This window comes from Anolis sagrei, chromosome 1 (genome assembly GCF_037176765.1).
Source record: "Anolis sagrei isolate rAnoSag1 chromosome 1, rAnoSag1.mat, whole genome shotgun sequence".
Classification (NCBI taxonomy): domain Eukaryota; kingdom Metazoa; phylum Chordata; class Lepidosauria; order Squamata; family Dactyloidae; genus Anolis; species Anolis sagrei.
The window spans coordinates 57979995-58003771 of record NC_090021.1 but is presented as its reverse complement, the minus strand read 5'-3'; the positions used below and the strand labels follow the sequence as shown (position 1 = coordinate 58003771).

The 23777-nt window shown below is 35.8% G+C and overlaps 1 protein-coding gene across 9 annotated transcripts in view; it reads left to right on the top strand.

The window, feature by feature from the left end:
- RYR2 (ryanodine receptor 2) overlaps positions 1 to 23777 on the top strand; it is a 361257-nt gene that overhangs the window by 156495 nt on the left and 180985 nt on the right. For all 9 annotated transcript variants that reach the window (XM_067464901.1, XM_067464907.1, XM_067464890.1 and 6 more), the window contains exons 7-13: positions 167 to 245; positions 1077 to 1189; positions 3485 to 3584; positions 8367 to 8463; positions 18742 to 18816; positions 20308 to 20464; positions 22196 to 22360. In XM_067464901.1, the coding sequence (XP_067321002.1) occupies positions 167 to 245; positions 1077 to 1189; positions 3485 to 3584; positions 8367 to 8463; positions 18742 to 18816; positions 20308 to 20464; positions 22196 to 22360 (786 nt within the window). The remainder of the gene's footprint in view (positions 1 to 166; positions 246 to 1076; positions 1190 to 3484; positions 3585 to 8366; positions 8464 to 18741; positions 18817 to 20307; positions 20465 to 22195; positions 22361 to 23777) is intronic.

Below are 23777 nucleotides of genomic sequence, written 5' to 3'. Positions count from 1 at the left end.
ATTTTATCATAATAATATGTATAAAGGGTTATAAATGAACTATTATTATCATTATTTGTTTTAAAATTCTGTAAGCTGCTTAGACCCTATTGCCAGATGAAGGCTGTAGTATAAATACATTAATTAATTAAACAACCTAAAAATCTGTTTTTATTGTTGTCATTAGTATCTGTGCTGCCTCTCCACCTCACGAACATCAATGGACAAACTGGCATTTGATGTGGGCTTGCAAGAAAATACTACAGGTTAATAGACTGTTTTAAAAAACATTATACTTATTAAAATAAAAGAAATTAGATGGACTGGCTTTCTGAGTGAAACTAACATCATTACTATGCTACCTCTAAGAATTTAAAATATTTTTATTCCTTAAGTTTTTACATAAATGTCTAGTCTATTTCCCCTAAGAAAATATGAGTATAGACAGACATGCATGCAATACAGATTATTTATTATTTAGAATTAATATATATCTGTAAGTTTTGAATGTCTTTGAATTTTTTGTAGACTTATGATATACTGACCTGTTTTATCCACAATCAAATAGCATTCATATCAGATTTTCACAACTAATTAATTTAGCATTTTCTAATGGTTTGAACAGCAATTTTTAGCATTATTTATGTAACTTTCTCATTTAACAATGAGGCAGTTACTTTTTTGTATTTTCTTTTTTCACAAGAAATTTATGTTTTGGATGCAAATATTAGACTTGTGTCATTTTTTTAGGGAAGTGAACTGTCATCAGATACAGAACAGAGATTTCAAAGTCCTTAGCACTTTTATAAAATCAACTGATACTTCAATTACATTTTTCACGTTATCAGGCTCTAAACAGTGCTCATACTGGGACACAATAAATTGTGACATAGAGGAATTGAGCCATTAGTATGCAATGCCAACATCTATTTTTGTGGAGTTGTTGAAATAATGCTTATTACCATAAAAACAAAATTATATTTTCTTTTGCATTTAAATATGCCACAACAGCTTTAAGTACAAAGAAAGGCTCCCCCCCCCCCCCAAAGAGCATTCCCTTCTCATAGCAATGATTTCTACAATTTTTGATAATGCAGGTGAGGCTTGCTGGTGGACTATCCACCCTGCCTCCAAACAGCGTTCAGAAGGAGAAAAAGTTCGTGTTGGGGATGACCTTATCCTTGTCAGTGTCTCTTCAGAAAGATACTTGGTAAGTGCTGGAGAATATGTACAGCATAATTCCATGGTACTTAATAAAGCTTAATAAGATAGAAATTAAGCCTGGGCATGGCATTAGATTTTAATGTAGGAAGGTTGATTGCTTTAGCTGACCTCTGTACAATCCATATTGGCAAAGTAAGAGAGTTCTTAACAATAATATTAGGATAGTTGAAGCAAGGACCCATATTTGGAAGAGCTGAATCCACTTAATTACTTTTTCAATTTGCCCAAAATTTCCATATTTATCTACTTGCAGAACCTAAAAATAAATATGTTTTAAACCTTTCAATAAAACACATTTAACTAAATCCTGGCAAGTAATTACTAATTAAAAGACTGAATAAAATGGCCTCCACCTGCCAACAAATGGAGAACAGAGAGGTGGCTAGCTAGCCTCCCATGGAAGAGATTTTTGGGAGCAAGCACCACAAAGTAGGCCTCTCCATAAGAAAGTAAGACACTATCAGATTCATATAGATCAGTGGTTCTCAACCTGTGGGTCTCCAGGTGTTTTGGCTTACAACTCCCAGAAATCTGAACCAGTTTACCAGCTGTTAGGATTTCTGGGAGTTGAAGGCCAAAACATCTGGGGACCCACACATTGAGAACCACTGATATAGATAAAGATCTTTCAGATGGTCTGGAACTCAACTGTCTAGAGCTTGATATGTCATAACCAGCACTTTGAATTGTACCTGAAAATGAATTGGTAGCTAGTGAATGTTTCAAAAAGTGGGTTATTTGTTCCTTGTCATTGGCCCCAGTTAATCTTCTGGCTGCAGTATTTTTGGACCCACTGAAATCTCAGAACAATTTCCAAAGTCAGCCCCAGGTAGATTGCTTTCCAATACTCCAAATAAGACATAATCAAGCCATGTATCAGCATAGTCAGGTATGAGTTTGAAAAAAAATGTGTGCAGTTGGTGCCCTAGTATTAAATCTGCAGACACATCCCTGCCTGGGACCAAAATCTGGGCATCCTTGACTGAGTCTAAGGCCCCTTCTACACTGTCATATAATCCAGATTATCTGCTTTTAACTGAATTATATAGCAGTTTAGACTAATATAATCTAGTTTAAAGCAGATAATGTGCCTTATCTGCTTTGATAATTTGGATTATATGGTAGTGTAGAAGGGGTCTAAGAAACAATAAATGAGGGCAGATAGAAATGGTTTGTGGTTTATAAACCACTACATTTTAGTATCTAAATCTGATACTAAAAGGGTTGGTGTTAATTAAATCTTTGGAGACTTTAGCAAGTGTGGGATCATTTTTCAAAATCCCTTCCAGGGAATTAGAACTTTACAGTATAACTGATTTCCTTTTCCTAAATCCCATTGTAGTTATGCCATGCTGGTTCTGGTTTCTCATTTCCCAATTTAAAAAGCAGACACTCGTGCATTAGCAGAGGAATTTGGAGGACTCTTGCCAAATGACTCAGAACAGAATTAACTTGTTTTGAATTAATTCTGTCTCGTTCAGTAGTTATCACTGTCTTTTTGCCGCTGGTTTTATTCTGATCCATGGCCCAGGAGTCAGTGGCTATGACATCTAATACCCAACACAAAGGGCAGTTCTACACAGATAGTATAATCCAGTTTGGAAGTGGGTTAGAAGGTACTGGTTTCTCTGTGCTGTGCCTACACAAACACCACAGGAAATGGTTCAAAGCTGGGATGGTGGCAACAGCATTGCCTAAATGCAGATCAAACTGAACCCAGGAATTGAAGTATTCATTCCCAGTTGGGATAATCTCTGAGCCATGACAGGACACAAGAAGTGAGAACAAAAGGGAGGAAAGTGTGAGGTCCCAAGGTAATGATATGATTTCATCTCCTGGGGGAATCATTGTTTACCTTCCAGAGTGCTCTGTTAAGATTTTTTTAAAAGTATTTCAGCACTAGGGATTTCCTGACAATCACTCTGCCTTTTCCAGTCCTGTTTTGAGTCACACATGAGATATGCTCTGATCTGCTGCAGTGCATTATCTGGCTTGTTTTGGGCCTTCTTTTGTGTTTTATAAATACTCTGTTTCTGATTAGATATGTGTACATTTTGCCATTGAGCCAGCTTCGAACTGCATTATAGTATTTGTGTAGAGATGAGAGAAACACAGATTGTGGGCAAGGCTATGGCCACTAGTTCAAACAGCAGAGTGTTAAATATGAAGGCATCTATTTACTATAGTCCTCAGGAGGACTATTGAAAATGTAAATACATCATGACTGCCTTATGTTATTGTATTTGAATAGATGACCTTTCTCTTTTTCCTATGGTTACAGCACTTATCTTATGGCAATGGCAGCTTACGTGTTGATGCAGCCTTCCAGCAAACACTTTGGAGTGTTGCTCCAATAAGTTCAGGAAGTGAAGTAGCTCAAGGTAACACTGTTAAAAATCATAATTATGTTCTCAAGTAATTATTTTGTTTTCAAAGTGATAGCAACAACTGCTATTACCAAGAAGAATGCTTTATAAATAATTGTGCTGGTAAGACATGCCATACAATTAGTCTTACTCATGGATTCTTATACTTTGCAAAATGAAAAGTGAGGAGAAGAAAGGCAATTTCAGAAGTAGATGCAAAGTACTTTTTGCTTTGTCTGGTTGCAATTGTGTTCTGGGATTTTTAAAAATTCTTTTTAAAAATTCTTAATACTTACATCTACATGAAACTATTTGGAGACGTTATTCAGAGGTGTAGTTAAAATATCAAGAAGAAAACAATGGCATCCAGATCAAAGAGTTGATGTTCTGAAGTAGTGATGGGTGGAACTATGGTCTGAATGAAAATCAATAGATTGTAGGTCAGCCCAGGAAGACAGAGATCTGTCTTGGCGTGGTTTGTCTGTTCAGCTAAGAGACATTCATCGTATTTTGGAAATAGTGACAATATTCCTAAGAGATCAGCTTTCTTGATTGCACTTCGATAGATTATTATTTATCAATGTATTTACTATGAAACTTATACCCTGACTTTCCCCAGTCAAGGGCCCAAGGTGGCTTAAAGCCAGTAAAAACGTAAGCATAAATATTAGTAAATGCTGTGAAATACTAATTAAAACTCTAATAAAATACATTAAAAACTACCTTGTTAATACATTGGCACTGTTAGTTGACTATTTGGTTCTTTGAATCTTTGATTGGGTTTATTTTATATATGAACTATAAATATACCTGCACAAACAAAACTTTATGATAATTACACTGATGAAGGGGCTCGGGTCAGCTAACAAAGCACTCAAGGTGCCACACATAAAATAGAATTACATAACACCAAAACAATACACAGTTCGACTGAATACGAACAATGAACAACATCAATCGATAAACAGTTTTAAGATTCTAAAACAGTCATACCTGTGAGTCATTGGGTTTCTTCAACACAAACTAAAGTGCCAAATAACAATGGTCAACATCATCACATGTCCATAGTACATTACTCCAAGTCAAAGGCTCATGTAAATAGCCATATTTTTTTATGCTCGAATGGAAGGTTTGGAGATTTGGGGCTAATCCAACCTCCTGTCATTAAAGTCCAATGGTACACAAAATAATATTTTTAATTATAAAGTATGCCCTGATAATATACACATTAAAATGTATATTGATATGAGGTTCTATTAAGATACTTCTCGGGACTTCCGGTGTGGACTCGATGGCGGCAGGATGGAGGTTTTGAGAGCTCCTCAAACCTCAAGCCTTTCAGAGCAGTAAAGCTCCCCCTTGCCCAGCAGATTGAGACTGGGAAAGCAGCAAACCCACTGGGGAGTCGAACCGACAGCCCAAACCCCTCCTCCCCTCAAGGTGGGGGCAAGGGGCCCGGATGAGACCCCCACAGGAAAGCGAGTCGCTGAAGCGTGAGCCAGCCCAAAACGGGTTATTGGCACACTGCCAGCCACCACATTTTAATTGAAAGAACAAGATACTTCAGAATTGTGAGTAAGAATACTCTTATCTCTATATGGTAAAGAACAAAATAGACTGGTTGCAGGAGTAACTTGTGGATATTGGTAACATTCATTATAACATAGCAATCTTGACAAAGATGGGAGAGAAGAAAGGGGAAAGAAGAAGGAGAGAAAAGGAAAAGACATGAGGGACAGAAGGGGGGGGGAAGGAAGTGAATACCAACAGGGAAATAAAATAACAAAACAAACCTGAGAAGGCAACCTATAGGCTCCATAAACTCTATAAACTCTATAAACTTGTATAAGTGAACTATAAAAACTAGAGGAACCGACGACTGAACCAACTAACCAACAAACTATAACAAAGGGAGAAGCAAGGACTTGGTAAAGAAATAATGCGAGGGACGAAGATGCCAGACCTGAAATACTAAATATCAAAGTCACTTTAAAGTATCCCACCCTTGAGACAATAATAATAATAAACTTATAAGATAGAAGCACCTCAAGAGTAAAATAAAACTCCCCTCTCCCCATCCCTCCCGCCCTCTTATCCCCAGAACAAAAGAGGCAATTAACTATAATTAACGTATAGGGAGGAACGATTTTGGCTGACATCCGAAGAGGAAGCACAGGACTTCTACAGAAAATTATTAAAGGATATGGAGGAACAAAACCCATCAGGAAAGAAATTCAGCACTAAGCATGCCAGAACGATATCACCTGAAAAAACACCCATAGCAAATAAACTGACCAGAACGGATTTGGACAATGTGGAGGAGGAAGGAGAAGAAGAAATAGAAGAACTAGATGATGGAGTGGATTCTTAAATGCTTCTCTAACAACATCAACGGATTAAATTCACCCAACAAGAGAAAGAAAATATTTAACCATCTTAAGAAAGGGAAATATGACATAATAGCGCTACAAGAAACTCAGATTAATCAAAAACATGTGGCTCGTTGCACTCAAAAGGGTCTTGGTAAGGAATTCTACTAATCAGTGCCAGAAAAAAAAGAGGCATAGTGATTTATACAAGAGATAATATTGTAGCAAGACTGGCATTTAAAGACACAGATGGGAGACTGGTGGCAATCATAATGGATAGAGGTGGGGCAAAACTCCTGATTTGTAACATGTATGTGCCTAATGGGCCTAAAAATAAATTTATAAATAAACTCAAAGGTTTACTTATGGAACAAGAGTATGATGATTTGATTTTACTGGGGGATTTCAACAGAGTAATGGACACCAAATTGGATAAAAATCTAAATAAGAACAAGATGAGGGAGGAAAGGACTGGGAGGCTACCTGAAAACTTTTTTAAACTCCAAAAAGAATTGGGGCTGCAGGATGTCTGGAGGGTTCACCATGGAAATGAGAAGGGACTATACGTTTTATTCTGATAGACACAAAAGGTGGACCAAGATAGATATGGGTTGAACCACAGAAACGCTCACAGGAAAAATTTATAAGATAAAAGTTCTCCCAAGATGCCACTCAGATCACTGCCTGATTGAGACAATTATAAACCAGAAAACCAAAATTAAGAAATGGAGACTAAATAAAAGCCTTCTGAGAACAGATGAAGACCTCCAAAAGAACAAAGAAATCCTTAAAGATTTTTTCAAACTGAACTGCACTCAAGGCATGGATAATTCTATTATTTGGGAGGCCAGTAAAGCCTTCAAGAGAGGTAATTTTATTCAACAAAGCTCCATTAAAAACAATGCAGAAAGAGAGAGAAATTAATGGCAAAACAGAGGAGACAGAGAAACAACTGAAAAAAATCCTAAGAATGAGAAAATCAAATTAGAACTACATCTTCGAAATAAACAAAGACAATTCTTGGAATTAGAGCAAATGGCGAAAAAAATGAAATTTGCAAGGCAAGAACATTGTCAAAATGTGAACAAAGCCAGTAAGTGGTTATCGAGGAAAATTAAAATAAAGAAATGTGAACAAAGTATTACACAAATTATAGATGAAGATAAAATATATGCAAAGAACAAGGAAATAGCAGATCAGTTCTATAATTTTTATAGGAAACTATATAAGAAAGACCCAATAAAGAGAGAGGAAATTAATGAGTACCTAGGTAAACAAAACATACCAAGACTCTCAGAAATACAAAGAAAAGAACTAAACAAAGATATTACAGTAGAAGGAATAGAGAAAGCAATAAAGAAGTTAAACCCCAGAAAAACCGCAGGCCCAGATGGATTGACCATGATCTATTATAGGAAACTGAAGGATGTACTACTACCACACTTAAAAACAGTTATGAATGAGATTCTACAGCATGGAAAGATACCAAAATCCTGGAAAGAGGCAAGTATAGTAATGACCTATAAGGAAGGCACAGACCCCCTAAGAGTTAGACCACCTGACATATATACTAGCAAGATCATGAAATATGCATATTAAAGTAACCAACTGACCCTGTCAAGGAATGGATAAAAGAAAAAAAATCAAGATATTAATATGAACAGATCAAAAAGGAAGAAGAAAAAAGAATAATAATTTAATTGAATAATTTAAAAATCCAGAAAACTACCGACAATAGAAAATAGGAAAAGGAACATCCTGGCAAAATTTTCTTAATTTCTCTCTTGAATACCATTATAGAGAAGAGTGGAAGTTCAAAAACCCATTCACCCCCCTCTTCCCCTCTCTTTTTTTGTATTTTTTTCTTTTGTTTTCCTTGCATTTTGAAACTCTCAATTTTATAAACTCACTTTGTAAAACTCAATAAAGATTACTTAAAAAAATACTTCTCCATTCTTATCTAACCAGGTCATCATCTAGAACTGTCTATACAATGCCACCAAATTAGTTGTAATAGGGCCTTTTCAGCAGTGACAATCTCTGAAATAACATATTTTTATTCTTTCAGGCATTTAAAAATATTTTTTGTAGTTCTCAGTCTTATAACTATTTTACTTTGCTGCTGGTTTGACCTTTGGCTTCATGTCATGCAAACTCTTTCTTGCTTCTTTAGTATTATGTTTGTTTATTATGTTGCAGTGGCATAGAAAGATATCTGTTCTTTGAAAAAGGTGGCTTCTTGAACAATAACAGATAGAAATGGTTTTCATGGCTATCCTCGCCCTATTGTTGTAACACCATTTTACCTTTGTTACCCCAGTGCCAATTCCAGCCTTGAAGCTGTTTCAGATTAAGCTATTTCCAGATAGTGCATAGAATTTGGATTATTTCTAAAATATAGGCCATTTACCTTCCCATTTTATTATAGGTTATCTGATAGGAGGCGATGTGCTGAGATTATTACATGGCCATATGGACGAATGCCTCACTGTTCCTTCAGGAGAACACGGAGAAGACCAAAGAAGGTAACATTTGTCAGAAATAGTTGGGAAGACAGAGTCAAACAGACAAGTTACTGGTTAAAAAAAAACCCATTCCTGGCTGGATGGGCTTTTTACAAATCTTTGAATGTTAAGGAAAGAGTGTTGAGTTATAGTAACATCAATGAATTTTTCACATGCATTTAGAAACACGGTTGACATTGTAGTTTATGTATTTTTCTGGTAATCAAGGCTATAAGAATATAGATAGGTTTGTTATTGTGCATAATTACTCTTGTTTTTATATTCCAAGTTAGAAAAGAATTCTTTTTGAAGAAATATTTCCTATTCCAATATATTCACACACTGTGTGTTAGTTGGATATTAGGCCTGGGTAACAACGGAAAAATTGTTTCTAAAATCGATTTGTATTTGGGGTTTTTTTTTGTTTCGATATTTAAAATAATTACAAAATTTTCCTTTTAAAAAGTTCGATATTTACGAAATTTCGTAAATGGTAAAAAATTAACGAATCGATTTCCGAAACAATAACGAATCGATTCGTTAATGGCGGACGCGACCGCGAAATACGCTAAAAAACCTCCAAAACCTTCTGAAGCTTCCCTCTCCCTCTCTTGTTGACTGTTGGTGTGATATTATAATTTTTTTTCACTAATTAAACCATAAAACTGGCCCAGACATGTGGAAATAATAACGAAACGACCTCAAAACAATAACGAAACGAATACAATATCGAAATACGAAGCATTTACAAAACGTTTTTGAAAATTCATTTTTTTTAATAATTGCTCCAGAATGGTTCGTTATCGTTTTGTAATTGAAAAAATTAACGAATTATTAACGAATTACGAATTAACGAAACGAAACCGCCCAGCCCTATTGGATATATTTTCTAAATTATGAGCACATTTTAAAAATAAAATCTATAAATAAAATTCTACAACATAGAGTTAACATTCTGGTACCTTTTAAATTCAAATGTGGGGTTGTCCTTGAAGATGGCTAGAAAACTTCAACTAGTCCAATGAGCGGCGGCCAGAATTCTAACTGGAGCAGCATACAGGGAGCACACAACTCCTCTGTTGCATCTGCTCCACTGGCTGCCGATATGCTACCGATCTCAATTGAAAGTGCTGGTCTTGACCTATAAAAGACTAAATGGTTCTGGTCCAACGTATCTGTCCAAACGCATGTCCTCCCATGAGCCTACTAGAACTTTAAGATTGTCCTGATAGGCCCTGCTCTTGGTCCTACCTTCTTCGAAATTGCGATTGGTGGGGACGACAGACAGGGCCTTCTCAGTGGTGGCTCCTCAGCTGTGGAACTCCCTCCCCAATGACATCAGGCAGGCTTCATCCTTTCTGGCTTTTAGAAAAAACCTAAAGACTTGGCTTTGTACACAAGTGTTTGAAGAATAAGTTACTACATTGTTTGACACTGTCTGAATTAAGAATGTGAGCAAAGTTATCAGATGAATGGAATGCACCTTATATGTTTTAATTTGTATACTCTTTTTTGTGTTTTATTGATTAACTGTTAATTGTTTTAACTGTGGGGTATATTTTTATTGTTTATTGTTGGTTTTTATTGGCAATGAATTCTTGCCAGAGCTGAATTCTCTCAGGAGAGAAAGGCGGGATAAAAATGAAATAAATAAAGAGGATGCTTGCCATAGATGCAGGCGAAATGTCAGGAGAGAATGCCTCTAGACCATGGCCATATAGCCCGAAAAAAACTACAACAACCCAGTGATTCTGGCCATGAAAGCCTTCAACAAAACAAATAGGGAATAAATATTTCTAATATGTATTCTCATCTGTCCTAATAGAGAGATTGAATATAACCCTTGGTACACTGAAAGAAAGAAAGAATACCACAAAAGTATAATGCAGTGGACCCTTGAGGTCCATTGGGATTTGGGCCCAGGACCTTTCCTCCCTCCATTGGGATTTTTTAAACATTTTAAAACCATAGATGGTTGGATCCCTGGATGCAGAATCTGTGGATACAGAGGACCAACAGTACTTTCAATGGAAAAATAAAACTGTACAATAAAAACAGATAACAACAAAACCCAACTAGCAAAAAATAAATGTGTAAGCATTGATAGTGTTTCAGGTATGGTGAATAATAATAATAATAATAATAATAATAATAATAATAACTACTTATATTATTATTATTATTTTGAAACAGCATAGGTTGCAGAATCATGGGAAGTGGTCCTGTTGTGGTGGTAAAGCTTTCCTTAGACTATGGCTTGGAAAAGTGGTCTGTTTGATGCTTCTATTTATTGAAGCATTCAGAGAAGATGTTTCCTGTTTCTCCTAGTACCTGGAGCTTGCCTCGGGGATTTATAATAACAGAGGGAGAAATGGAGAATAATCTAAGAAACATTCTGTCAGTTTATATGTCACTTTGTTTTGGCCTGGAGCAGAGTTGTGGGTGTGGGAGATATTTCTTATATGAGCGGTAATATACTGCTTTTGCTTGGCACGTGCTGATAAAATGTTAAGGTTATGATTAAAACTTTTTATTATTATTAACATTGCTTAAAGAATGATGGCCTGAATCATTCAGGCAGATTTGGCATACATTCCAAAACAGGAGCAAGGTTTTTTTTAATAGTGTTGGATTAAATTGACTGAATGTACTGTAATCTCACCTCAGCTAAATTCTTATCTTTGTTACTCTCCATCTGTGTGTCTAAATAACAGTAATTGTTATGTCATTTGGAGGTTGTGAGTATAGAGTGTGATATGAATTGTTGGATTTAAAAAGTTAATGATAACTTAAAGTACCTAGATGAGTGAGTTATATTTCAGGAAATAACCTACCCTCAAACATTATTTTTTATACTGATCACACCCAATTTCAGACCTGACAAAAATCTCCCCAAAACAAAACAAAACAACAAGAAGAGAACATCATCCAGGAAAAAGATGACACAACTATTTTCAAATACGGGAAACATGAAGTGCATAGCTGATTAGATATATAATGATTCCTTTTCCCATTATTGTCCCTGAGTGGTTGTTATATCTAATGAGATCAGCCACTTACCTAGCTAAGGAATGAAAGTTTTTCTCTTATTCTTACTGCCAGGAAGCAAAAAATGCATTTTATTTTGGTGGACTCACAGACTTCCCGTGCGGCATAGTTTTTGGTTTTGTTTTGCCTTCTGTAAGAGGAACTACATTTCCAGTTAAAATAGATCAGTGTTCAAATTCAGATAACTAGACCTTGATGAAATAAACCTAAATTGTAGCAGAAAGCTACTTATATTTCTCTTGTGATGGGACAGGAGATCATCTACAATGACCACTGTGCAAGTGGATCAGCATTGTGGTAGATAAATGTTGCATGAGGCTGATCCAGCTTAACTTGTGGTGAGGCCCACCTTAGCATGCCCATGCTCTAATAACATCCATGTTTACTTGTAAATGTGGTGTAACTATAGGTTTGTAGATAAGTGTTAACATTTAATATATGCGAAATGGTTTCATAATAATCAATCCAGTTGAAAATGTAGATAGTAAAGAAATCAATATTACATGGTGGTTCTAAGGATTTGAAGTCTGCAGATTCTTGGAATGTTCTCACTTTCTCTTCCACAAATTGACTGAACATAACTGCCCATCTGCCACAATATCCACGTATTGTGTTACCTGCCGCAATATCTGCACTAAGTCCATTCTCACTTTCTGTTCATTAAGTGAAAGTGAAAATCAGGCTCTATGTATTTATGAATGCATGAAAGGGAAGGTGTAGATCTAAATTCTAGACAATTTGAACAGTGCTGATAATATCTGAAAAAAGGTTGTTCTCTCAGTGTGAACTTGGATGATATTTCCTTCATTTTATATCTGTACCTGTATTATGGAAGATGGATGACTGCCTTGAGAATATTTATTAAGATACTCCCAGAGCATTACTTCTGCCAAAGTTCACTTCTGTTCCAGTATTAATTTTCAAACACTCACTTCCCATTGAAGTTTTCTTTTTGAGTTCACGAAATTGCATTTTTATGTTCATAAAACCTAAATACACTTCAATACTTTGTGTTTACTGAGAGGGAAAAATGATAATGTAATAAGGTATCCTTATGATCAGATACACAACTACAATAGAAGAACTTTAATAAAAGTTGGGAAAGAACCCAATACAAAATGCTGGCGTGAGACATATTTGGCAGAAGGAACAACACTACAGCACCGTTTCTTAATGAGATGCAGTTTGTATATGAGTGTGTTGTATGAGGAGAAAGCTGGAACATTTTATACCATGAACGAGTCTGAGATACCAGCTGAATTGCATGAATACCAAACTGAATGAAAAATCTCTATGGAATTGACCTCTGTCATGTATTGTAAGGCTTCATTACTTGTTGGTTCACATATATGTGGCTCTGTGGTGCATTGTAGCATGGGGAAAATAGCAAAAGTATAGAGGGAAAATTGGGAAGAGATCTGCAATTTTACTAAAGGCAAAAACTCAAGCAGCATACTACTGACAGGCAATTCTGCAAATTGCCTAATAAAAACAGTAAGTAGATAAGTAGAAACAGATGGCATTTTAGGTCAATAGTATTTGTAACAACTGTAGCTATTCCATTTAAGGCTGCAATCATGAACCCAGTTACACTTTAATCAGTGAATTCAGTGGAACAGCTATACAGAAGAGCAAGGTTCTAGTCTGGGATGCCATTGATTCAGACCGTTTATGTTATGTCCTGATAAATAAGGCAGTTTTTTTGTAATTGTTTTTATTGGTAAATTTTGCAAAGCTTGAGTAAAAGATAAAGTTTTTACATTGAAAGTGGGAGAACATATTTGCTATGAATAGAAAAGTAGTAAGAAAAAAGGATACTATAGGAAAGAGGATAGCTGAGAGCAAAAAATAAAAAAAATAAAAAAATAAAAAATTGTTGACTTCCATCTAGTCTTTGGTGGTCTTTAATGTCTTTTTCTATATTTTGAAAGTTATTGCTTCCCTGCTGCTTCTTTTTAAGTTATGATTTATTCCTTTTAGATAATAATCTCTATTTTATATTGTCTAAGGTAGTCTTTTACCGGGTCCCAATTTGTATGTTTCTTTGGGATCCCTTGGTTTGACGATAGCCAAACCAACTCATACTCATTATCTCCAGAATCTTGTTTTGCCATTCTTCTCTTTTGGGTGTCTCTTTCAGTTGCCAGTTCTTAGCTAATACGATCCTGGCTGCTGTAGTTAAGTAGTTGAACAGTATTTCCTTATTTTTCTCTCCTTCAAAGTCAAGCATTCCTAAAAGGAAATATTCTACCTCTTTTTAATTTGTGTTTTTAGTGTCTTTCCTATGTCTTTTTTGATTGTGTTCCAGAAGTCTTTGGTTTCTGGGTAGATCCAGAACAAACACAAAACAATCTATGTGTAATATCAAAGTGTAATATCAAAACAGCATATAGTATGCAATTTACCAAAATCCCCAGTACATAGCTCAATTCAGTGGCACAAAGCAAAATCAAAAGGAGCAACCGCTCTCAAACTTAACAGTTCTAGGTCTGAATAAGGGTTCCATTGTATATAGGCTTCAGGGATACATTCAGTGAGAAAAATTATATACAAAGTAAGCATTGAGTCATGAGGCTATATGTAGACTGAAGACAATAATGAAGACGGAGCACTACTCTCAAAAAAAATCTTCATGGATGAAATCCAAATCAAGTCCAGTGAAATTGGAGCACTGCTTCTCAAAAAAACTCTCTGAAGGAAAAGTTCAACAGGGGTGCCCGGGTATTTTTGTACCCTGTTTCGGGGAAAGAAATCCCCTTCCTCAGGAGTTGATGTAACTCTAGACTCTTATCTATAACAAAACATAACATAACATAGAGTAACAAGTATTTTCCAGCAAAATACTCTGGGTAGGTCCACCAAGTGTAAAAAAAGGTACCAATTTGTTGGTCGCAATTCCAGCACTTGTTTGATGCATTTTTATAGCATTTTGAATTTTTTGGGATGTTATATACCATCTGTGTATCATTTTTAGTAAATTCTTTTTAATATAAGAATAAGTATATTTGATTTTTTGATTCCAAATTTTCTCCCATTGATTTAATTCTATTTGGTGGTCTATGTTTTGTGCCCATTTGATCATTGATTTCTTTGTTCTGTTTCTGTAGCCCATTCCAGTAGTTTTTTGTAGATTTTTGTAATTACTTTGTTATCTGTCTTCATAATATTTTCCCAGAAACCATCTCTTTCAGCAAAGTCTAGTTCTTTGTCTTTCTTATAGCAGCCTATAATTTGTCTATAATTAAGCCATGATAGATTCGTAAAAGTTTCTTTCACTTCTTTTTCTTCTTTTAATTCGTACTTCCCTTTATGTTTCTTTAAGATATCTCTGTATGTAGGCCAGGTTTGTCATCCTAATTCTCTTCTATGGAAAGCTTCTAGAGGTGACAGCCACAGTGGTGTATTTCTGTATAATCTTTTTTATATCTTTCCTAATTTTTTATTAACCCCACTCTTATGTAATGATTATTGAATTTTTTTCTATTTTAATTTTGTCATACCATATATAGGGATGCCAACCTCTTCTCAGATTGGTGCCTTCTAATGTCAAAATGTTGCTTTTTTAAAGAGTAGTCCAGTCCTTTATCTAGGTAAGACCACAGGCATCATAATAGGTTCTTAAATCAGGGAGGCCAAAGCCACCCCTTCTCTTATCATCAATCAATATAAGTCTCTTTATTCTTGGCTTTTTACCCTGCCAAATGGTTTTTGATAAGTCTTTATTCCAAGTATTAAAACTACTCAAAATTTTGATAGTCGGCAAAGATTGGAAAAGAAATAACATTTTTGGCAAAATATTCATTTTAATCACTAAAATTCAACCTAATAAAGATAATTTCAAGTTTTTCCAATTGTCCAAATCTTTCTTAATTTCTTCCCATTTTGTTCATAATTGTTTTTCATCAATTGAGAATTTTTGGCTGTCAATATTAATCCCAGATATTGCATTTTCTCCATTACTTGGAATTGCATATCTTGAAGCTCTTAGATTCTTGCAAATTTATTATCATTTTAGCTTCTTGAGTATCATATATTGCATTAATAGCGTTTGTAAATTGATATCCGAAATCTAATTCTTTTTAAAAATAATTTAAAAATCCCAATTGAGATTATCAGATGCCTTTTCTGTGTCAAGACTTAGTAAAGCTAATCCTTCTTGATTATTTCTTTCATAATATTCAATTGTATTTAGTATGGTTCTCACATTATCTTTAATTTGTCTGTTAGGAAGGAAACCTGCCTGCTCCTCTTTCACCCATTCTTTCAAAAAGGTATTTAACCTTTCAGCTAATATACTAGCAAAAATCTTGTAATCTCAGTTGAGAAGGGAAATAGGTCTGAATTTTTTTACATTTCTCAGGTCTTGTTTCTCTGTATGCAACATCGTAATATTAGCTAATTTACATTATTCTGGGAGTTTATATTGATCATTCAGAATTCCATTCATTATCTTTAGAAGATGTGGTGTAACTTCTTCTATCATTATTTTATAATATGAAGCGGATAAGTCATCTGGACCCGGGGCTTTGTTCCCGTCTATTCTCCTTATGGCTCTTTTGACTTCCTCTTCTGTTATTTCCTTATTTATACTCAGCCTTAGTTGGTCTATTATTTTTTGTAACTTCTGCTTATTTAAGAAAGACATGATGTCTTCTTTTTAAACTGGTTTTGATAATATTTATAGAAATGTTTTATTATTTCTTGATCATTAGTGAAAGCAGGTTTTATCTTATTCAAAAATCTGTACTGGAGTCTGTGCAAGTCTCTGATATGCCCTTCCCTTGTGGTTCCCAATTAGTGCTAAGAGGAACATAAATTAACTAATAATTCTCTTGGGATATGTTATGTACTGTGTTCTATTTTTAATCCATGCAGCTAATTTGTTATTGTAATTAATTTGAATAGATTTGGGTGTCTGCCTTCCATGTTCAGGACTAGACCTAGACAGATCATTCCAAGTTTTCTATTGCACAAAGAAGGGAGAATACAGCATCATAGCATAAACAAGCAAATTTTTTATTCTTTCTGGATTGTTTCTACACGTCTGTCCTAATAATGTCACTTTATATGTTCAATGAAACAGTCGAAATAGAAAGTCTAAAGCTGGAGAAAATGTTGAATTGCCTCATGGGCTATAATGAATTATGTATTCTAAACAACCATAGTGAGCAAATTAGCAAGATCCATACCTTAGGGAGTGATTCTTATAAGAAAATTAAATAGATGATTTATACGGTTCAGGAGAAACTGGTGCCATTTCTCCTCCTTTTCTGCCACATCAATTATCTTCAAGCAGATTATAATCTTCAAATGTAATATTTCAATCACAGGACTCATTCCACCAGTTCTCCATTAGCCTGTAAAGCACAGTCCAACCATAACTAGCAGTTCCTCTGTCTAAGAAGTGAAGATTTACTGTACTTCTCCCATCTACACCATCTACATAGCCATTTACTTTTGGTATCTTATTGTGCTTTTGTAGTTATCTATAATTCACTGGCAAAATTGATGAAAATATTACATGTGGTTCATACTCTTTCAGCTTTGTTTCCAAATCTTCATAGTCAAAGATGATCAGCTCAAAGACTTTCTTGGCCAATGGCCATGTAATTGATACCCATATAATCCATAAACAAACACTGTGGTACCTACCTATTTTCTTGTAAGAAAATTGTACTGAATATGAATAAAACATGTTTAATAAATATCCATATTTTTGTAGTAGTCAGATTTTATTGAAGTATGATTTTCACTATAAATACCATTGGGGGGTGGTATATATATAATTTATTTATTTACAATATTTCTATCCCACCTTTCTCGAACCCGAAGGTGACTCAAGGCAGCTTACAACCAGGCAGCCATTTGATGCCTTAACAATATACACTTAAAACCACATTTAAGACAGAATTAAAAAGTACATACGTTAAAACCTTTAAAAACCATATAAAACCAATACATAAAACCAGTACCTTCACTGTTAGCCTCATTGTCCAAAACCATGTTTGAGCCGTTCCATTATTCAGTTTCACATAATTCCGTGCTTGTCTATTACACTAGATTTCAAAGGCTTCTTCAAATAGACACATTTTTACTTTTTTATGGAAGGTCAAGAGAGAGGGGGCTGATCTAATATCCCTAGGGAGGGAGTTCTGCAGCCGAGGGGCCACCACTGAGAAGGTCCTATCTCTCATCCCTGCCAGTCATGCCTGTGAAGAAGACAGGACTGAGAGCAGGGCCTCCCCAGATGATCTTAAGCTCCTATTAGTTCTGAAGGTTTAACTGGTTTCATAAACTAAACTAGTTTGTTTACATTTATTCTTTCATTCAGAGATGGAATAAAGAGGCAAAACAATAAACATGGAATTGAACTTGGGTCACTTTATTCAATTTAATAGATTATGATCTGCAAAGGGAAAAAAGTGTGTGGGAGAAGAAAACTTGTGCTTAATTCTGTTTTAATGTTTGTCTGCTCTGGGTTTTAATGTACATATTGTATGTGTTAGTTGCTTTGAGTCTATTTTGGGAGAGGGGAAATGGGATATAAATACTAATAACATACTCAAGATCTCCAGGTTGAATACCAGACCATATGGGGAGAACCCCCCCCCCCCCCCAGAGTTCAGAAAACAATCACAGTCTCTTTCATTCTCAACCACTCCTCAGAAGTAGGAGGAAGTTTAGACCATCTGTCCAGGTCTAGAGGGTGCTTCTCCTGCATAGTGCTACCCTTATCTTGCCCACAGTTCACACAATCCTGAGAGCAGCCTCTATCATCCTTAAATGGTTAATGGTTAAATGAAAGTGTGCCAAATTCCTAGAGAACACCAGTACTGCACATTCTGACTTAATTGGGCAATTCATCTATTTAAACATAGAAACTCTAACACCCATCCTGAAAGATCTGTACAGAATAGGTTTTTTTTTAAAAAAAAGTCTATGGTGGTAGTGGTAAATTCTGCCTCAGCTTCAAAAGGCAATACCTGATTCTGCTGGTGAAAGAGCCCAAATCCTGGAAAAGTGAGTGTTATGAAGGATAAGGATAACCTCCCAGGTGATGAAGGTATGACCACACTGAGTAACTGTCTCCATTCTGTCTGGCCACAAAGGCTCTTCCCTGCCCTGTCTTGTAGAACAGGTGGAGAAGCAGTAATCTAGCTGTTGCTCCCAGTTGATTAGTTTAGTGACCAGGAGAGGACCTGTTTTCATCCTAAAGATCAGGGAAACTCAGAAAATGCCTCTTTGTTGCAGAACTGTCCATTATGAAGGTGGTGCTGTGTCAATTCATGCCCGTTCTCTTTGGCGGCTAGAGACTCTGAGAGTTGCGTAAGTAAAAAACCAAAAGGAATGACTTGAATAATATATTCAATTATAATAAATAATGTCTCTTCTCTGTAAAATGCAAGCACTGTCTTGACAAAAAAATTCTGTCTTTGGGTTCCATTTGAAAATGTAGTTATTTAACCAGGGTCCTGATGTATAATCATGTTTCTTCACATTTCATTTGAAATTTAATGCAAGAGGCAGATATAAAATCAGTTTCCAGTTCTTCAGAATACTGCACCAAAGCCAGTCTTGTGGAAATTATTATTAACTGATAGATTAGTAAATAGCCACGGATACAAAGGTTGCCTAATAATACTATTTTTCTTTATGTGAATAGCTTATAATAAGAGTGGCAATAAACTAGATTGACAGACTACTGGGATATTTCCCCTCTGTTCTGTTGTTTATGAATTCAAATTGACCTTGAAGTTCTAGTGTTCAGGCTTGATTCCCTAGTGTCTCCTTTAGAAGTACATTATCTCCTCCTATAGGAGCTGTTAAACTGAGTTTTGACGAATGACAGGTTACTCTTTGAACTGTCACATCAGCTTGGTTTGAAAGGCAACATCTCTGACTACAGATTTAACAAATGGGATCAGTTGTCTCAATTTTAATTTAATTGTGATATTGAGCTGTCTCCATTCACAGAAGTGGTAATAATATGTATCTTCCTTATCCATTATAATTACTTCCTATCCTGAAAACTGCATTGAGATTTGTATAGTTGTTCTTTTCCTTCCTCCACTCTCCTTCGATCATTCCTGGCTATACACACCCACTTGTTCACCTCTCTTTTCAGAAAACTCCTTCTAAACAAACATACAAATCAATCACTGGGAGAAGATTTTTACTGTCAGTGCATTCATGCCTAATTAATTGATATTATGACAGTGAACTTCACTGACTTAAACATAATTCAACATTCTTCAGCCCCCTCTTAGTAGCATCTGAAAGATGTTCTTCTCTAATGAGGAGCCTATGTCTTGCCTTTTAATTCTGAAGTGATGGAGGCAGCTGGATGTATGGAAAAGATCTGGAAAATTTATATTCAAGACATGAATATAAAACAAAATATGTCAATGTACAACTATCACACCCCATTACTAGTTGTTCTGGTTCTAAGTAGTCCAGTTGACCTTACGTAGAGGTCTGAGAATTTGTGATATCCACATGAAGCCCTTGGAAATGCATGATCAAGATCTGGATTGAGAGATCGATCAATTATCTACCTCCAAAATGTGGTCCAGTTATGTTCCCTCTGTTGAAAATAGCATCTGTCCAACCCCATTAAAGACACTTTTCCTAAGAAGTTAATCACTCCGTAGTTATTCAGTTTTTGTCCTGGAAGAAAAAACGCTAAAGCAATTATAAAAACTTCTACTGCATTAAATTCAATTAGAATTGGCTATTAACCATATTCTAATATTTAATTTTTATTTGTAAGTCTGATATTTCACATTACCTAAGAATGCTGATCTGAATTTTCATTAGGTGGAGTGGAAGTCATATTAGATGGGCACAACCATTCAGATTAAGGCATATAACTACAGGGAAATATTTAAGCCTCATGGATGACAAGAGTCTTCTTCTAACAGAGAAAGAGAAAGCTGATGTGAAATCTACGGCATTTTGTTTTCGGTCTTCCAAGGTAAACAGTCAAACAAATCCTATTTGATTTCCTTTCAAAAAGTGAATGTTCTGTTTCTGGAATAAGAATTCTAATTTTATCCTTTTTGTTTTTAAAATAATATTGTCCAGAGCGTGTTGGTGTTGTTGCAATAATGTTGAATCACATAATTGAATTAAATTTCTGTAGACTAAAAGCAGTATTAGGCTGGAGTATGTGAATGAATGTATTTTATTATTACAGACACAGATCAGGAATGTAAAACTTTAAAACTGTCAGCTTGACAAAAACATTTAAACATTAATGCTGATGGCAATACATTGAATCTGGCCAGGGTGAAGAATCTTCTAAATTTGGAAATGTCTATCTTTGATAATTAAAAAAACTTACTGGAGTGGGCAACATCATGCTGTTTTTAAAGTTTCCTCCAGATGCTCTTGCAACTCCATATCTACTTCCAAAATATGCTCCAGTTCTGTTCCCTCTGTTGAAAATAGCATGTGGTGTTATCTGTCCAGCAACATATCCCAGATATGGTGCTTAATGGTGGATTTGATGTTGCAGTATGTGTTCATAGTGAAATAAGTGATCACACAACTTTAAACCATTGTGAGCAAAGTGCGACCAAAGCAGGCTGTATTTTTTAGCTTCTTTGGCCCATATGTTGTCACTCTTTATAACAAATAGCAAGGCACTGTTGCCTCAAGGGGGAAAGAAGTGTAGATTGCAAATAGGGTGAGTTAGTTGTAGTGACTTGAGCTTTGGATCATGATTCCAAGACCAGTTTTTGGTCATAGAAACGACCGGGTAACAGTGGGCAAGTCATACTCTCTTAGCCTCAATGAAAGGCAAAGGCCACTCCCTCTGGACAAATCTTGCCAAGAAAACCCTGTGAAAAGTTGACCTTAGGGTGTGCATAAATCAGAAATAAAGACACACAACAACTAACAACAAGGAGGCAGATATTAATAAATGTATCAGCAATTGCATGATAGGAAGTCTTTCCTCTAAAGCTGCTTAGTAAACAGTCATACTTGGGTAAATTTAGTTCTATCTTAATCTCCAGCAACTGTTTACTTTTAATATTTTTTTTGTGTGAAATGAACAGTGAACAACAAAAAGAAAAGGTTCTGTAGAATCCACTTTCATATCAGGGTATTTTAGCAGAGAGTTGGATTCAGTTTTTTTGTTCACATTTGTGTAAAATCACCTGAGGCATTCAATCCTTATCCCTGCTTGTCAGAGATAGCATTTCAGCAATATAAAATTTCGATTAAATATATTTTCACATTTTTTTTTCAATATTAGCTTGTCATAAGTAACATTCTGGTCAGATAAAATCTTCTCCTCCTCACAGCAAAGTAAATACTTTATTCTCCCAAATAAATCTAATTTTACAGGAGTGAAGTGTATAATTTAGAGCAGCGATTCTGGAAATAAATTGTATTGAAGTCATTGTGACTTTAGTAAAGGTAAAGGTTCCCCTTGACATTAAGTCTAGTTGAGTCTGACTCTGAGGGGTGGTGTTCATCTCCATTTCTAAGCCAAAGAGCCACCTAGGTCACGTGGCTAGCATAACAGAAGCTGGGGTTAACAGCGGGAGTTCACCCCATCCCGCGGATTTTAACCGCTGACCTTACATATTATTGATTGTAATGAGCTATGCCTACATACCATTTTGTATTAAGAAAATGAATTCTCTCACTTTTCTATGTAGTTTTGTGAATATTATCTTATCTTCTTTTCTTAAAGGAAAAATTGGATATAGGAATAAGGAAAGAGGTGGATGGCATGGGAGCACCTGAGATAAAGTATGGAGATTCAGTCTGCTTCATACAGCATGTCGACACGGGTTTGTGGCTTACGTACCAGTCAGTAGATGCAAAGTCTGTAAGAATGGGATCTGTGCAACGCAAAGTAAGATATTTTATACAAAAGTGCTAAATATAAAATTGGCATGATAAGTATGAAAGAAAAATACCAGTATTACGTCTTATGATTTCAGTATTTCCTAGTACTAAGTGTGAATGTATTTTCTTGTTATTAACAAAATGGAAGTAGGCACTGAATGCTTGGAGCAGGGCTAAAAGGGACTGAATACTTATTAGTACCAGGGCTGTATTACTCTTACTAAGCTTTAACCAAAAAGTTGTTTGAAGGCTGAATTAACAGTGTGTGTGATGTCAGAGTGTGAATAGAAAGATGAAAGATGCAAATCTATGACAAAATATAGTTAAACAAGTTATAAAATGTGACCAAACATTATATGAACATATTACATGATTGTGACAAAAGAAATGGGACATCAGAGATAGTGATAACAATTAGATTATTACACTAAGCTTCCATGTAAGCAGAGCGATGCTTTAGATTTTTTAGCAGTGATATTTCCCATATTGGGAGTGAATGAATTGTTTATTGTACCAGCCATAGGCCATGACATTAAATAATATACAACATTTAAAAGTACAATAAGCACCTTCCAATATAAATACTAAAATTTATTCCATATACTGGCTCTTTAAATGGTCTTTTTAACTTATGATGATGCTTTAATTAATGTTTAACTGTGTTTTTATTATTGTTGTTGGCATCTAATGATTGCTGGTTGTAAGCCACCCTGAGTCCCCCTCCGGGGGTGAGAAGGATTATTTATTTATTTATTTATTTATTTATTACTTGCACTTATTAACCGCCGCTCTCAGCCCTAGGGCGACTCGTGGCGGTGTACAAAAACATAGTAAAGACAATTTACACTGAGTCAGGACAACAAACAACATTCTACTAATACATAACATCTAATTATACTAAAAATCCGCTTCGTCTTATCATGGGGTCATAATCAATCTCATGGTCATAGTCCATTCCGGTCATCATTTCCAATAACATAGCACTCAGTTGAAGGCCATCTCGAAAAGCCATGTTTTCAGGCCCTTACGAAAGGCCATAAGGGAGGGCGCCTGTCTAATTCCAGCAGGGAGGGAGTTCCATAGCCGGGGGGCCACCACCGAGAAGGCCCGCTCTCTCGTCACCGCCAGGCGTGCCTGTGAGGCAGGCGGGACCGAGAGAAGGGCCTCCCCAGATGATCTCAAGGTCCTCGTGGGCTCGTAGGCCGAGATGCGGTCTGCAAGGTATTTTGGGCCGGAACCGTTTAGGGCTTTGTAGGATAACACCAGCACCTTAAATTGGGCCCGGTAGCAAATCGGCAGCCAGTGGAGCTGGGACAACAAGGGCGTGGTACGCTCCCTGCGTCCTGCTCCTGTTAACAACATGGCTGCCGCGCGCTGGACTAGCTGAAGCTTCCGGGCCGTCTTCAAGGGCAGCCCCACGTAGA